At 46.5% G+C, this 14972-nt stretch overlaps 6 protein-coding genes across 6 annotated transcripts; 1 reads left to right on the top strand and 5 right to left on the bottom strand.

Moving 5' to 3' along the window:
- Window positions 1-3062: 3062 nt before the first annotated feature.
- VTP01DRAFT_5012 (uncharacterized protein) lies at window positions 3063-3839 on the top strand (the record flags this gene model as incomplete). The annotated part of the gene is made up of 6 exons (XM_069383758.1): window positions 3063-3097; window positions 3158-3276; window positions 3340-3403; window positions 3475-3562; window positions 3630-3755; window positions 3822-3839. The coding sequence occupies 6 exons, from the start codon at window positions 3063-3065 to the stop codon at window positions 3837-3839; spliced, it is 450 nt and encodes a 149-aa protein (XP_069235612.1).
- A 79-nt stretch (window positions 3840-3918) lies between these two features.
- On the bottom strand, window positions 3919-5275 carry VTP01DRAFT_5011 (uncharacterized protein; the record flags this gene model as incomplete). The annotated part of the gene is made up of 5 exons (XM_069383757.1): window positions 3919-4650; window positions 4728-4821; window positions 4915-4985; window positions 5052-5116; window positions 5197-5275. 5 exons carry the CDS (start codon window positions 5273-5275, stop codon window positions 3919-3921), a joined length of 1041 nt encoding a protein of 346 aa, XP_069235611.1.
- Window positions 5276-5585: 310 nt separating this feature from the next.
- On the bottom strand, window positions 5586-8413 carry VTP01DRAFT_5010 (uncharacterized protein; the record flags this gene model as incomplete). Its single annotated transcript, XM_069383756.1, has 11 exons — window positions 5586-5880; window positions 5949-6016; window positions 6090-6180; window positions 6247-6346; window positions 6412-6566; window positions 6689-7119; window positions 7183-7655; window positions 7726-7870; window positions 7934-7967; window positions 8031-8077; window positions 8141-8413. 11 exons carry the CDS (start codon window positions 8411-8413, stop codon window positions 5586-5588), a joined length of 2112 nt encoding a protein of 703 aa, XP_069235610.1.
- A 288-nt stretch (window positions 8414-8701) lies between these two features.
- VTP01DRAFT_5009 (uncharacterized protein) lies at window positions 8702-11132 on the bottom strand (the record flags this gene model as incomplete). The annotated part of the gene is made up of 2 exons (XM_069383754.1): window positions 8702-9627; window positions 9695-11132. 2 exons carry the CDS (start codon window positions 11130-11132, stop codon window positions 8702-8704), a joined length of 2364 nt encoding a protein of 787 aa, XP_069235609.1.
- Window positions 11133-11455: 323 nt separating this feature from the next.
- VTP01DRAFT_5008 (uncharacterized protein) lies at window positions 11456-13222 on the bottom strand (the record flags this gene model as incomplete). The annotated part of the gene is made up of 6 exons (XM_069383753.1): window positions 11456-11551; window positions 11626-12378; window positions 12442-12502; window positions 12570-12702; window positions 12762-12812; window positions 12871-13222. 6 exons carry the CDS (start codon window positions 13220-13222, stop codon window positions 11456-11458), a joined length of 1446 nt encoding a protein of 481 aa, XP_069235608.1.
- A 613-nt stretch (window positions 13223-13835) lies between these two features.
- VTP01DRAFT_5007 (uncharacterized protein) lies at window positions 13836-14747 on the bottom strand (the record flags this gene model as incomplete). The annotated part of the gene is made up of 3 exons (XM_069383752.1): window positions 13836-14414; window positions 14485-14639; window positions 14699-14747. 3 exons carry the CDS (start codon window positions 14745-14747, stop codon window positions 13836-13838), a joined length of 783 nt encoding a protein of 260 aa, XP_069235607.1.
- Between the last annotated feature and the right edge of the window lie 225 nt (window positions 14748-14972).

The raw sequence follows: 14972 nt of genomic DNA, 5'->3' as shown, positions 1-14972 counted from the left end.
CGAGTTCTCATTTAGGAGACTGCACTCGGCAAAGACATCTTGCGTTGCGTCAAAGCAAGTATTGCTATTCTTACCGAGCTCAATCTTTACAAGGATGCAAAAGCGGAATTTAATCTTGTTACCGCCGACGACGCAACGCATCTAATATGGACGGAAAGTGCACCGTCAGCAACATGCTTCCTTTTCAGTTTTCGAATTCATCTATTCTTATCTTTGGATTTTCAAGTCGACGATTACCTCCTACGTTGCTGTAAAGATGTACTTTTGTATAGATCTTCAGCAGCTTCAAAGTTACTGGTCGTGTTGTCCATTCGATGCAGCGGCATTTGAAATGACATTGGCGGCTTGCTGGAGTCCGTGCACGCTGATCTGCTAAAAGTGAACGCAGAATCGTCGTACAGAGATGCGGCGAGTACGTGTGGAATCCTTGAAGCGCGAAGAAACGGAATCTCGCATCAAAGTAAAGCGCTCAGCGACAAAAAACTGATCGAAAAGTAAAGGTTCTGAGGGCCTGAGAAAGCAAGAGAAAAACTTTTTCAAACACGTGAAAGTGCACCCCTCCCAAGAAGTGATTTTGACAGTAGTAGAAGCAGTACGCAACGAAGAAGAAATCGAGATCAAGAAATAAGCTACAGAGCGTTGGACAGCACTGGCATTAGTCATGGAAAAATGTTGACTGCATCCCATTGCTAAGAAGCCTGTCTTTGCTACAGGATCTTGATTCATTGTTGGAGCAGCCCACTTCGATTTTGACTGCCAGAGTATCGTTTTTTGTTTGACTCGACGCGTTTCGACGCACCAAACGCTATTCACAGTATCTTTAGAGGCAGCGTAAACAGAAGAGCCAAAGACGTGAAAGCAAACTAGTATTGTGCAGTGATCACACGTTCAATGGAGATTACTTTCAAGACACATAACACTCGCAACATGCATGCAAGACAAGACAAGCAAAGCAGAGGAAGAGTACTTTTTACAAGAGCTATCTTTATTCATTATTGTAAAAGAAGACAAGAAGATGAAAAGATTAAAGTCAAAAGCAATCTCTACTAAAAGACAAAAGATTTCTATGCTAAAGTAGTGCCGTTTGGTTCACGTCGACAAGAAGTCAACGATATATCCAGGGACCACCAGGAGGAGGCGGCACTAGTCAGTCCCCACGCGCACTCGTCTGCTACTCGCATCATTGGGGTTCGAAAAGCGGTCAATATCCTAGATACAGAGGTCGCTGCAGACGAATGAACGTGTCCCCCCAAATCGTCCCTACATAAATGTTAGCATGACTACGTGTTACCTTGGGTGCCGTCCGACCACTCCACTCAATCCGTCCGTGTCTTTCATGAGGGGACTCCCGCTCTGGAAGTGAAAAAGTGATTGAAAAGGGAAAAAAGGCAGGGAAAGGGGGGGTATTTATGGTCTTTTGGAGGGTGACTAGCTTCCAAAGGTTCGCTTCCCGTCCCTTTTGTCAAGAAGATCAGTCTGACTTTGAAATCGCTCTCTTCCATGCATCGTTCACTTGTATGCTTTCGCGAAATGTTAACATGGACATAAATGTTATAAACTGCTTGAAATCACAATATCTGCTAAGACTCACTCCACAAATCAATGCTACAGGTTTCTGAAATGCATCTATACGCTCTGCCAGCTTTCATGGCAAAGAGCAAAAGTTGAGAAAATGTTGAATGTTTGGCACGTTGTCTTCTGCCTTTGAGTGTTTATGGGGCAAGGAGAGAAACGACCAAGCAGCCTAACGTTCTTTCAGCATAATATCTTTATATTTCCAAAGTCAGGGAGTTTATGGATATATCAAAGAATGCTTGCAGCTGCAGAAAAAAGACAAGAAAAGCGGACGGCTCGGGCTGAGCAAAACGTGGCTGTATCGAAAGGATGCAACGAAGACGCAGTTGTACGAGAGGCGGGAGTAGGCAGCAGTGATGCCGCACACTCGCAATCAGGAGTGTGACCTGGTAAAAGCTTTGACAGGCCATCGTCCAAACAGGCGTTTCAGCAGGATTGATCAAAGCTTCCGTTTGCTTGGCTTTGTCTTCTCCGACGAACCGACCTTGCAGAGTAGCAATTTTTAAGGAAAATGGTGTGGATAAGCTATTCTGCAAAGCACTCTGGAGGATGGGTAGGTGAGGCACCAAAGACAGGCAGATGTGATTTCCATTTGCTGCTGAAAAGAAATCGCCGCCAATACATTGTCCAGCTTTGCGAGAACGGAGGCAACGTCCTTATGTAGCATCAAAGACCAGATGGAGACTCACAGTATAGATCTGTTTGGACGCGTAACGTCAACAAAGTCTCCCCTTCTTCTTGATACTCCCTCCTCACTCCTTCCGTACTCCATCCATCTGCACACAAAAATGTTTGTCCTGCTGAAGGCTCTCCTTACTGTAGACCGGTGGCCTTTGAACAAAAGCGATAAAGCCGGACCGTCGTAGAAAAGTTACAACAGTTGATTACGGTAATAGACTCTATAGCGTGATGCCTGTGTCAAGATTTTATCAAAGATTGCTTTCGCGTTGCACAAGGCGGGCTTTATGATACCTTCGTATGCGAATTTCATCGTTACTCTTTTGCCTTAATAAATATAAGATTGAGGTGGATTATTGCAAGTCTGATCCATATGCGGCAGTGCATACAGGCGTGCTGCTGTGCGGAAAGACAAATATGCTCGTCTTGATACCTTGCTCATCTAGATTATGCATTTCCAATGATTTGACTGTGTGTTTTTCACTGAAAATGACTCGGTAAACTTGATAGCCTTTCTCTCGATATTGCTACCCTTCGATGCATTCGAGTATTCCATATCCGCAATGTGCTGGAGAGCAGCTGCAATGTCCTTTAAGAGCTCTTACTATTGCTTTTGCAGGATATAGCATATCAGTGACTACAAACCGTGTGCATCAACAGAAACGTAGATATGTACAGGAAAGTAATATCCTGCCATGATCGCATTAATTTCGCCTGGACGTCAAGTGGCTTTTGATCCCAGCTGGAGGAACGCTGGTCGGGACACGTCGTCTTCCCACCACCGCAGGACACCCTTTTAAGGCAGCAGCATGTCAGGCAACGACGAGTTCTACGTTCGCTACTAGTGAGTCTCTATTGCTGCAATTAATCTCTTCAACGTGAACTGATCCAACCTGTTGCAAAGCTCTGGACACAAAGGACGCTATGGTCACGAATTCTTAGAGTTCGAGTTTCGATCAGACGGCCACTGCAGATACGCAAACAATTCGAATTACAGAAACGACAGTCTCATCAGAAAAGAAAGTGAGTCCTGATGAAGACATGAGAAAAGCAGCGCATGGCTTATATATCTGCCTGTTTCTAAAGTGGATGTCAGCCCGGCTGTCCTGCAAGAACTCAAAAAAATGATTGAGGACAGTGAAATTATGAAGTAAGCAATTCTAAACAGTCGTGAACCTTGAAAAGAAAACGTGCACCATATTCATCTGCTCTTGCTTATAGGGAAGACGATTCTAACTGGCCAACCAAGAACGTTGTCGGTAGTCAGGAACTGGAAGTTCGACTTGGAAATGAACACATTTCATTTGAGGTATCGTTCACGAAACGCGGTCTGTAAGGTGTCGTATGTATATGCTTATTCACTTTTCTAATGATAGACCGCAAAGTTGGGATCACTCGTTGAAGTACAAGAGAGCAAGGACCCTGATGGTCTGCGCATATTCTACTATCTCGTCCAGGACCTCAAGGCTTTTGTGTTTTCGCTGATTTCTTTGCACTTTAAGGTTTGCATACACGTTGGGCAGCGGTGACGCGGTGGCAACATTGCTAACTCTTTCTTTTTTTTCCAGATCAAACCTATTAGCTAAACTTGGATTATGAAGAATACGTGCTGTCTATTAAAACCAAACAAGGGAAGCTGTATATAATATATATGTGTGTATTATTTTATGGTTGTTGAGGTTGTTGATCTTGAGGATTTGCTTGGGATACAGAATCTGCGAGATGTTGTGCATTGTTTTCTGGACTGTGGACTGAGGATACGATGGGATTCGGAGGGATTCCAGCAAGCTGGTCAATAGGGGCCTCGGAGCTAGCCGGCTCTGGCAAAGGTGCTGTGGAAGGTGCAACATCCATATCAACACCGTTGCTTTGCGGTTGCGATGGAGATGGATTAGGGAGTACGTTGCTGGTGGACAGATTGGATGCTTCTGGCTGTTCTCCTACATTCTCATCCTTCTCCAGTTCATCCTCTTCATCCTCCTCGTGAAGCATATCGACATCCTCGTCTTCTTCGACCTTCTTCACTTCCTTGTCCTTTTGACTAGAAGCGGCGGATGCTTCTCCTCCTCCGGCGGCATTGTACTCCTTCATGGCATCCTCGTATTCCTTCAATTCCTTGTTGTACATGTCGTAGTATTTCTTCTTTTCTTCCTTTGACAGTGCTTTCCACTTTTGACCCAACAAACGTGTCACCTCGCCTAAACTTTCATTGGGTACCTCGTCCTTCATCTTGTCGCGTTCTAATCGGCAGTATAAGAAGAATACATTGCCAGGTCCCTTTGGCGCATTGGGATCTCGCTTCTTCTTTGCAGGTGCTGCCGTGCCTTCCTGTGCTTGTTGCTTTGCCGCAACGCTGCGCGAACCTTTTGGCTTTTTGACTGTTATGGGTGCTTCCGACTAGAAAAAGCAAAAGAGTTAGTTTGTTACAAAGTTAGCCGACAATGCAATAAATATGTGATGGTGGATATTCTTACCGTAGGCGACTCATCGCCAGAATTATCCGAGTCTGACAGCAGCTTCTTATCCTGACCATGGCTACGCGATTGATCAAGCTCTTCCAAGAGTACACTGAAGGGAGAAGGATAAAAAAATAGTAATAATTTTCAAATGTGAGATGCATGATATAATAAGCTTTGTGCGTGTGCGGATCAGCAAACTCACATGCGTTCAACGCGGAGGCGTTTGATCTGTCTCTTTGCCTTTGCGAGCTTCATGGAAATAATATCATTGTCCTACAATAGAAATATGGTTGAGCGGATGCGGGTTTCCGTTATATTTTCGCAGTTTCATTTTCTGACCTCTTCTATTTCCCGGACACGTTTCTTCAACAGCTTATATTTTTCCCGCAGAGATACCTGGTCGTCTGTATACAATGACGATGTATTGCGCTGTCAGTGAGAGATCGATGGAATGGAAGGCGGAAACGCTGGCGTTGCGACTTACCGTCCTGGGGCGGAGGCACGGTTGAAGTGGATGACGGTGCCAGCGGTGGAGGCGGATGCTCAGTGTCTTGTGCGTTCATGGCGGAAGAAAAGGGAAAGAGCCAGAAGAGACAAGGCGGAGAGACAAGACAAGTCCAAACCAAACGAAAATGAGACCCGCCTTGCACCCTTTTCGAAAATTTTGATTGGGCGCTCCAATGGGTGCGTCGTCGCAACAACAAAAAGTTTCTTTACCCACCCAAGAGTGCCCGTGAAAGAAGGAATTATTACCGACCCGGTTTCGGACTCACCGACGAACGCATGAGCACACCAAAACTATTTCGACCGGTCCTCACAGGACAAAAATGCTGTTAAAAAATGAATAATAACAATAATCATCCATCGCATATTTTATCGAACCATTTCTGGATTGCATTTTTCAGGTATCAACAAGTTCACAAACATGTACCGCGAAAAGGTGACATAGAGCCACCGAAACCAGACCAGCTGTGAAATATGTTGCCGCATTGCCTTGTGCGTTTGCAAATAAGCTCCTGGAGGCGAAATCAAGAATACACCCTTTTTCCTCTTGCTTTCAAACGAACTCGTATACGGTAAATCCATGATGCCAATGTATTTGCGCGGCAGGATGATCGACTGGAGCTTGTAAAGCTGCACGTTCTGGCCGCTCGTTGCCAGGAAGTGTCTAGCAGTGGAATAACAAGAGTGAGTTAGCTTTTTCCTGACTTTATCATAGTTCGATCTACAACTTACTTTGCTCCTTTGTATGCTGCAATGTGGTTCGGGTGCCCCGAAACACCATAGTCATCAAAGGTGATGATCTATTATTTTGATTTATCGTTACAATCCGACGACCCGATCCTTCTTTCTTTACTATCTGCTAATATATCTTACAGCATCGATCTTGTTCTTTGCACAGTAAGCTTCCAGCTGGTTGGCGATCAACTCTGGTGACCAATCGTTCTTCATACCATCTTGTAAATTACTACAGATGCATCAGTTAGATATAAATAAACAAACGCGTTTCGGGATCGTAAAAAACGCCTCTTACGGGTGGTCCAATGCTTTAACCTTGGCAGGCGAGATGCCAAACACCTGACAGCTCCGTTGCAACTCCTTTTTACGAAGAAATCCTAGGCCGTCCGCGTTGCCTATAATGCCATGTTCAGTAAACTTGGATATATATCTCTGTAGCAGCCCTCTGCGTAGTAATCACCGGTTGACAAGCAAAGAACGTGAATGTTGACATTTGTCAAGGCACGCAGCGAAGTCAATGTAGGACCAAAGAACATGCATTCATCGTCGGGATGTGCGGTCAATAGCAAAACATTGTTTGCAGTGAAAGGTACGCTCCTCTGGTAGTGTACCAAGCTGTGGTAAGCATACAACAGCAGACTAGTTACTAGAGCGACAGAAACAATAAAAAGCATGATGGCTGAGCTTATTCGTCTTCCTGTTCATTTTGCAATAAAACATCCATGTCTGGCAAACACACTAGCTTTTGTACAATATGTCCTAGCTGAATAATCTTCTTCTTTTCCTTGCTCTCCACGTCGACCACCGCCACATCTTCGAGGAACGTCGATCTCATGCCTTGTCGTACATCCAGCAGGATATCGCCAAATTTCATCTTCATTTTGCCACTCTTGTATATCACAAGCGATCCAACCTGTCCCTCGGGTATACTGTTGAGATCCATTGCAGCCATTGCTTCTTCGAGGCTCGCTCTCTGGACTGCCGATGGCAGTGCCTTGCTATCTTCTGCTTTGGATTTACCCTTGTCTTCTGTGTTGGGTTCCTCTTTAACCTTATCTGTCATTTCCTCGTCTCCCGTTTTTGCTTCAGGCGGTTTCTCGAACCGTGGAAGGATAGAAGGAAGCTGGAAGAAAAGCAACTCATCGTCTGCCACCGAAACGACCTCCTTCTGGAATTTGCGCTCAATGTCAGTGTGAGTGTGTCACGGTGATATTTTAAAATATAAACTCACGTTATCGCGAAGTCCAAAAATGAAACGTGCAGGTGAATCTTCATCCATAAGCATAGTCTGTTGCGGCTGCTGTTGCTGTTCTTGTCTTGATGGTCTAGGTTGTGTCTTCTTTTCATCCTTTGTATCTTGGTCAATATCCATAGCTTCTGCGGTTGGGCTTGAGGGTTCCGACTTGACTTTGACTTCATCGTCGTCATCTTGCTTCTCTCTATCTCGCGCAGCAGTGTCGTTCTCTGGTGAGTTGACGACGATCCACGGCACTTTCTTTGGTTTCGCCGTCATGTCGTTAGGATCCAGATCGCCTGCAGTTCGCGGTACGTGTTCGAAAACAACAGGCGTGTAATCGTTTGGATTATCTCCAAACAAGTGCATAATGTCTGTATCCTCGCCATTCTCATCGTCAGCTCGGGTTGTTGTGTCACCGCTGTACATGGCGTATCCTCCTCCAGCGTAAGCGGCGCGTCCGCGCGAAGCTGTATGCAAGTATTAATTTTACCGTGACAAAGAATCAATGGATGTATATATATATATATATATACATACCCATGGCAGATGGGCCTAGTGAGAAAATACCGGTTGCTGTCATTGCCTCCATCGGCATGCCACCTCGGCCTCGACCTCGGCCCCGACCACGTCCTCTGCCACGTCCCCGTCCTCTATCTGCTCCAAACTCGTTCTGTGAAGTTGACTATTCATTCTAAACCTAAGTCCAAGGACGCTCGCGATGAAAAGCAATATCAGGATGAATTACCTGTTTCAAAGCTTCATCGATCGCCGAAGAAGGACTATTAGCAAGGGAAAGTTTAGGAAATCAAGTGTCTTATGTAACCCTCGTTCAAATAACATACACTTCTTTCTTGTTTCGTTTGGTAGGTATAGTTGGCTTGAATTTCAGCTACGACGGGATCGATCGCGTTAACGACTAGCCGATCATAAACTCAAGATGTGAGGGACCAACCTTAACAGCACCGCCTCGAGTTCTCTGTCCTTCGTGAACGCTCGGTAACCGGCCTTCATTGTTAGCGTCTGGTCGTATGTGGCCTATGCTGCCTCCTTTGGCTGCTGCAGCCGCCACTGCAGCTGCTGCTTGCTCTGTAGGTGTTTCTGGAGTTTGGCTCGGTCCCTCGCCTGGCGTCGCTGATCTGGCAGGTCGTCCACGTCCTCGCACAGTCGGTGTAAATCGTCTTCCGCGTTTCGCGACGTTCGGTGATGTCAAGTTCTGATCAGCCATGCTTAAAAACTAGTTCGGTGGACGATACCAAAGAAGGGACCGAAACGTCAAGCTGGGAAAAGTGGCACTACAGGCATTGTGGGTGGCTGATGAGGAGATTCCGCTGTGGTTGAATGTTGTACCGATTTTGACAGTGTGGAAGAGAATGTATTTTTTGGGATTATGACAAAATAGTATTATTTTCAATAGTTCAATAAAGATAAAGAACGCCAAGACCAGAGTGTGACAACGGACATGTAGCGATGCAAAATTTCAAGGATTAACTTGTCGTGCTTAAAGGGTGATTGGTTAACAGCATGTAAAATACGGCAATCTGCTTTTAACAGGTTGTATAGTTTCCATGATAATAGTTACTCGTTTGCGAACTGGCCGCTGCTGCTCCTCGTCGTCGTCTTCGCTTGATGTATCCTGGTCTTCGACATCGCTGCCAGCACGTCTTGCACCACCGAGACGCAGGGTGCGAAGGATGCGCCGTCTGCGCCGTCTACCTACATCCAAAGACATTCTGCTCCTGACACGCTCGCTCCACGGAAGCATTCCTGCTCCTACTCCTCCATCTTCCTGCGGTCTGTGCACGCTGAGATCAAATGAAGTGGAGCGCTTCGTGCGTAGTCTGCGTGCAGACGACGTCGAAGGGGATGGCGACGATGCCGCTGATGGCAACATCACTGGCGGCTGTGGAGTCCGTCGATTTATCAGATTCTGATCATACTCGATAAGCATTTCCTCTTGGATAATCAAGACGCGTTCGGCCGATACAAGGTCAAGAGGCGACGCGTTTGGATTCGACAAGGCACGCACTATATTGTATCCTTGTCCTCGCAAAACCGACATTTGGCGGTGGAACATCCGTTCATCGAAATCGTCGTCGACCTGGAACAGCTCGCGCAGACATGAAATAGTTTCTCGCCACCACAAGGGATCTGAAAGGATAGGCAAGAATCGTCGTCGGGTATGCTCCGAGAATGGCCGCGCTACGAGTGCATCGGGTAATGCAAGCCATCCAAAGGGATACGAACGCCACTGGTCTGGGTGCTTGAAGGGAAATGCTAGTCCATTATCAATAGCTGCAATTTGGATGTAGTCTCTCAGGTGATCCGGCAGACTTGCGTTGCTGCTGTTGGTCGGGGTGCTCTTGCCGCTTCCTGTGCTGCCGCTGCCGCTGCCGCCGCCATCGGGTGTGTATTTTATCATCCAGTTATCAAGCCCTCGATCTCATCTGGCTGTGAGCAAAATGGATACTTTGTGTCTCTTCCCTTACTGTATAAATTGCAGACGTACCAGTATTTCTAATGAGATAGTCAAGTATAACGAGTTGTTCAAACTCTATCTTGAATTGCTCTTGAATGCGCCGCGTCCATGCAAACTTGCGTTTGACAGGTGTCGAGATACGGCTGTCCCGTGGCTCATGGGACATTTCCACCAGAGTATTCTCGCCCTCTAAATCATCTTCTGTATCCTCTTCTTGACCAAGGCATCCGCCCCACACAGAACTGCCGAGCCTCGACGAGGTAACAGAGTGGTAGTCGTTCGGAAACGGGTATTCTCTAAGGAAGACATTTGCATCCTTGAAACCTTCGAGAAAACACTGGAAGCTGCCGATCTTGGGAGGCAAGCCGACCACGGAAGCTGAGCGGCGGTCGAGGTAATCATAGTGGAAGGACGGCGATGCCAGGTGAATCACGTTTGTGTGTGGTACAAGGCATGTACCCAGCCGGCGGTCGATGAGCGAGGATGCAGCTTCGGATATGTATCCAAGGTTCGGAATCAGGCAGCTGCGTCCAAAGAAACATGGGAACAGGTGTCGATGGATCCATTTGGTCCATTTGGGGTTGAGTCTACCATACGGCTCCTCGTTCTTTGGTTTGAATACGCCCACAATTTTGTTCTGGCTGTTGCGGCAGAAATACGATCCAGAAGAGCCCTGGCTGATACGCGTCGGCTGGATATTGTTGCTTTCGATGGCTGTACGGACGGAATGTACAATGGCTGCATATTCGTCGCTTCCGACAGGAATATCCTTGGGAACCGCGTGCGGCGATGGGGTATTATTATTATATTTATACACTGGACTCGTCGGTACTGTTGGCGACGTGGGTGGTGTGCTGCATTTGTTGAAGACTGAGGTGTAGATAGGATCTGCCTGGGTCATGGTCTCGTCGAACGGAAGCAGATCCGCATAGCCCAGGTACCGTTTCTTCTTGCCTTGCAGTTTCCGACGGCCCCTGAACTGCCGCCGTCGAACAATTGTCCATCCACGCCTGGGCAATTCTTTCATTAGCGGATCAGCGTGTTCGGGTATATCGCCCTGCTGGATATCGGCCATGATCACGGATGGCAGCGACGCAAACGATGCCTCCATCGCTTTCTTCTCTCTAAATGGTAGTTTACTCTTGATGTACCGTCGAGTGGTCTCCGGAAGTTCGGCAGCGCGCTTAGCAGAGAATGAAGCACGTGCTGTAAACGACATGGGTCCCTCAGAAATGTCCTGAGCATGGCTATCTATCAAGGAGCTTTCACCGGCAGCTGCCTCGACCGATGGCAGCTGCGGCGATCCTTTGGGTATCGGGGGTACGATCACTGCATGCTCGTCGTTTGCTACTATGATTGCATTGGGATGGCGAGCAAGTGCTGATTGAGTCTCGTCATAATCGTCATCAAAATCCTCTTGCTGTTGCAGCTTGGTATATGCGCCCGGGTATCGAGAGCTGGTAAACATGTGTATGCCAGAGCAAGAAGGAAGCAACTCCTTCCAGTTGTTTGACGTGCCGGTTCAACAACATGAAATCAGGTGCTGGTCTCCAAACTTTTGAAATTTTCCATTTCGGGAACGATGCATGAAAAAGGGGAACATATGAAATTGATTTATGCAACGATGAATTTACATGAGGTTTACAGGAAACATGTGTATGAGTGTGTGCAGGGTATACGTTGGATGATAAGCCTGAATGATTACAATGAGATATCTAGCACACAATGTTAACTCTCGGACGAAGAAGATGCTTGTCAATGATCACTTACCAACAGCTAGCAACGGGTGACTTAAAACCTCTCCATTCGTTGATAAAAATCAATGTGATGGTCGATCGCTTGCTGCATCCTTTGCTCATTTATAATCTCATCCTTGATATCTTTTCTCTGTTGTATTTATACAAATTGCTTTGTGAGCAGAGATGATTCATGATGATCTACAGAAAGGTGCAGTGACTTACGAATATATACTGTATGCCACCTTTGATGATTTGGTACAAGAGCTTTGTCTTTTCTGCGCCCTTATCGTAATCTCGTTTTAGCAACGAAGACCACACAAGGGTTCTGATTTTCGTCTTGTTTCGTGTTTCGACCGTCTCTTCCGAGTTCGGCTTTGCAGATCGCTTCGCGGGCCGTGAAGTTTCTTCGGTAGGTGCTTTGCGTTTATTGCTTTGAAGCGGTGTAGTTTTTGAGGAAGTAGTTCTGCCGACCACTTTTGGTAATTCTCCATCGGTTTGGACACGTCGAAGGGATGCCACACTTATATCTCGTCGAGGGGTACCCTTTGTTCGGTTAGTTGGGGCCGGTGAATTTGCAGGTCTCACACGATCATCATTTGCACTTTTTGCTTCCAACGGCTCCAGGATTTCCATGATCTGGTTGCTCTTGAAAGGCATGACCGGCGGCAAATTTTCAAAATCGAAATGAGGAGGCTGGATGGCTTGCTGGATATCTTTGGCATTGCTAGATCCAGGCCACGGAAGTGTGGTCTTGTATATATCCTTGTCGATGGCTCGGGCGGGTTCAAGCAGTCTGTTGGCATAGATACCGATTTGTCCGTCGTTTTCATATTCTGCAAACAATACGAGATATTCAACTGCTGCGAAAGGATAGTCGTCTGGTTCCTGGAAAGGGTCCTCCATACCATTGATAGTGCTGACAGAGCTCTTGTCTTGTCTAAACTCCAGAATGATTTTCTCGCCGCGATCCAAATTCTTTATCGGTTGTAAGGATTAGACCAAACAATGAAATTTGTGATATGCCGTCGCGTTTCTTACCTTGTCTCTCGTGATGATATCTGCGATTTTGGCCAGAATAGGCGAACTAAAGAAACCATCTCTGCAAAGAATTCACGCGTCGGATTAGCAGATGTACGCACGAACGTCTTGTTCTCTCTTATACTCACGCTCTCAGTTTTGGTGACAATACTGTGTGACCTATAAGACTCGCCACAGGAATTGTATCTGTCCACGTAAATACAACGTCCAGCTCCCTGAGCTCTGCCTCCTTTGTCTGCGTCTCTGGAGTAAAACATAACACTTCGTAGTGTGTTCATTAGCACTGCGTACTCTAGGAATGTTGGTTCCGGATTCCTTACCCAGCTGATCCTCAGGCACAGCTTCCTCCAAGCCCAAGGTTTTCAAAATATCTGTGGCGCGACATGAGCAACAATGACAGCTGAAGTGGTCATTGTAGTCATACGTTACCTTTTTCGAGCTGCAATGGGCCACATAGTACAAAGCCTGCCTTTTGTTCCATGTTATGCGCCAAAAGTACGCGGAAGTGAAACAGCCACGCGCGGGAACCCACCAAAAATCGTGTAGTCTCCCCCCATCGTGTAGTTGCAGTCACAAAGTATATTTTTGGTAGCCATCTAGCGTACTTCATCCTGTACCTGAAAACATGTCCATACCGTACAAAGTTGCCTAATTCAAAGCATCGTTTCCGCAAGGAGAATTCGTTGAAATTGCTGACTCGAAGTTCTGAAAGTCCAAGGAGGATCAGCACGTGGATACACAAAAGCGTGCCTCGGCTTCGTCTATTGTGCAAACGAAACATGCAAATTCTACGAGAAGCTGCACAAACAATTGGAAAAAGGCTGCAAACTTTGTAGCCAGGCGTTGCAGCACGATAACTCATGTATCGCAACGGCTGAATACATTTTCCAAGGTACAACACGCAGTCTTAAGCATCACGATTATCATAATCACAATCAGCTGGATAAAGCCCCATCCAAATTTGGCAAACTTTCAAAGTTTAATTACTATTTTCTTCGATGTCAAAATGATTCTAAACCTATTTCTATTTCCTAATGGTATTCTCTTTAGAGTAATCGGACCAGATTTGGGTCTTACGGCGTTTTCACTTCAACATTTACTTCCAAAGTTTGGATCAAATCTTTGCGGCACTATTGTTTTCAAGGATGATGCGTATCTAGCTTTGCTTTCGCACTTATGCTGGACGGCTTGAGGGTACTCCTTCATAGGGAACTTGTTGAGCCATGGGCGCACTGAGCTCTCAGAGGCGAATTGGAGCATTTCTTCTATCATGTTGGGAGATCCAATGGCGGAACCGACGAGCGAAATCTGGCGTAAAGCAAGAAGCCCGGCGGGAATACCCTTTAGGGGCTCCTCAGGCAACCCGACCACAACAAACGTTGAGTTGGGAAGCATTATCGAGAAGTAAGCGTACCAGTTGAAGTCTGTGCTGAAGGCAGTGCAAATAATGTGAGTGAAGGAGGTAGCCGCTTCATTGCTTCCTTGTCGCCAACAACTACGTAGTCGTCACATCCAAGAGCCTTGGCATCTTCGCGTTTGCGGTCCGAAATAGAGAGGGCAACAACCTCTGCACCCATAGCCTTAGCCCACATGACGGCAAAGTGACCGAGACCACCGATACTGACGACACCAACTTTGTCACCGGGCTCCGCATTGGAGCGTTTGAGAGGAGAATAGGTAGTGATACCGCCGCAGAGTAAGCTAGCGGTTACTTCGTTGCTCATGTTGTCAGGGATCTTGAATACAGAGCGTTGATGTCCTCTCCACTTGTTAGCATATCCGCCAAATGTCTTTTCATCATTAGGCCATCGACTGTTGTATGTGGGGATAACACCATTCAAGCAGAGGTTCTCGTCGCCGTTGCGGCAAACGTTGTATTCGAGACAGGCACCGCTTTGAGCATCGACACCGATACGGTCGCCGACCTTGATATGCTTGACGTTTTTACCTACGCGATTTGAGACACCGGTGATCTATTGAAGATAATATTGTGTGTTAACCCCGCGGGTGCATGAATCAATCAAGCCGCTGCGTTGAACATACCTCATGGCCGACAGCAACGTCGTAATCGGTAGGACCCCATTCGGAATCCATCGTGTGGAGAACTAAAGCACACACGCCGCAGTGAGTTATGTCCATTTCAACGGTATCATCATCAAAAGTCTTAAGAGGCATCTCGCGCCACTTATGTGGACCACCTAGTAAAGTACATGCTTAAAGCTTGGATGCTCACAATGCGTGTAACCATCTGTCAAACATGTTACATTTGCCGGAGCAGACCAACCGTGGAATGTATCAAAAGACATATTGAGTATGTTGATCGTTACGAAACAGGTTGTCGCAGCAACGGTCGCTCTTTTATACAGCCCATTCGATCATGGCGTTATTTTGTTCTGTCGACAACTGCAATGTAAATTTTGACAGACTCACCTTTTGGTGGAAATTGCTGACTCATACTGTTCAGGAGACCGTGTCTATCCTGCCTGGTCTACGGACACTCGTCTTCGGAATTATATATATGGTAATATGCA

The sequence above is a fragment of the Rhizomucor pusillus genome (assembly GCF_041956525.1).
Source record: "Rhizomucor pusillus strain CBS 183.67 unplaced genomic scaffold VTP01scaffold_20, whole genome shotgun sequence".
NCBI lineage: Eukaryota > Fungi > Mucoromycota > Mucoromycetes > Mucorales > Lichtheimiaceae > Rhizomucor > Rhizomucor pusillus.
The sequence above is the reverse complement of the archived record's forward strand: the minus strand, read 5'-3'. Positions and strand labels throughout refer to the sequence as shown.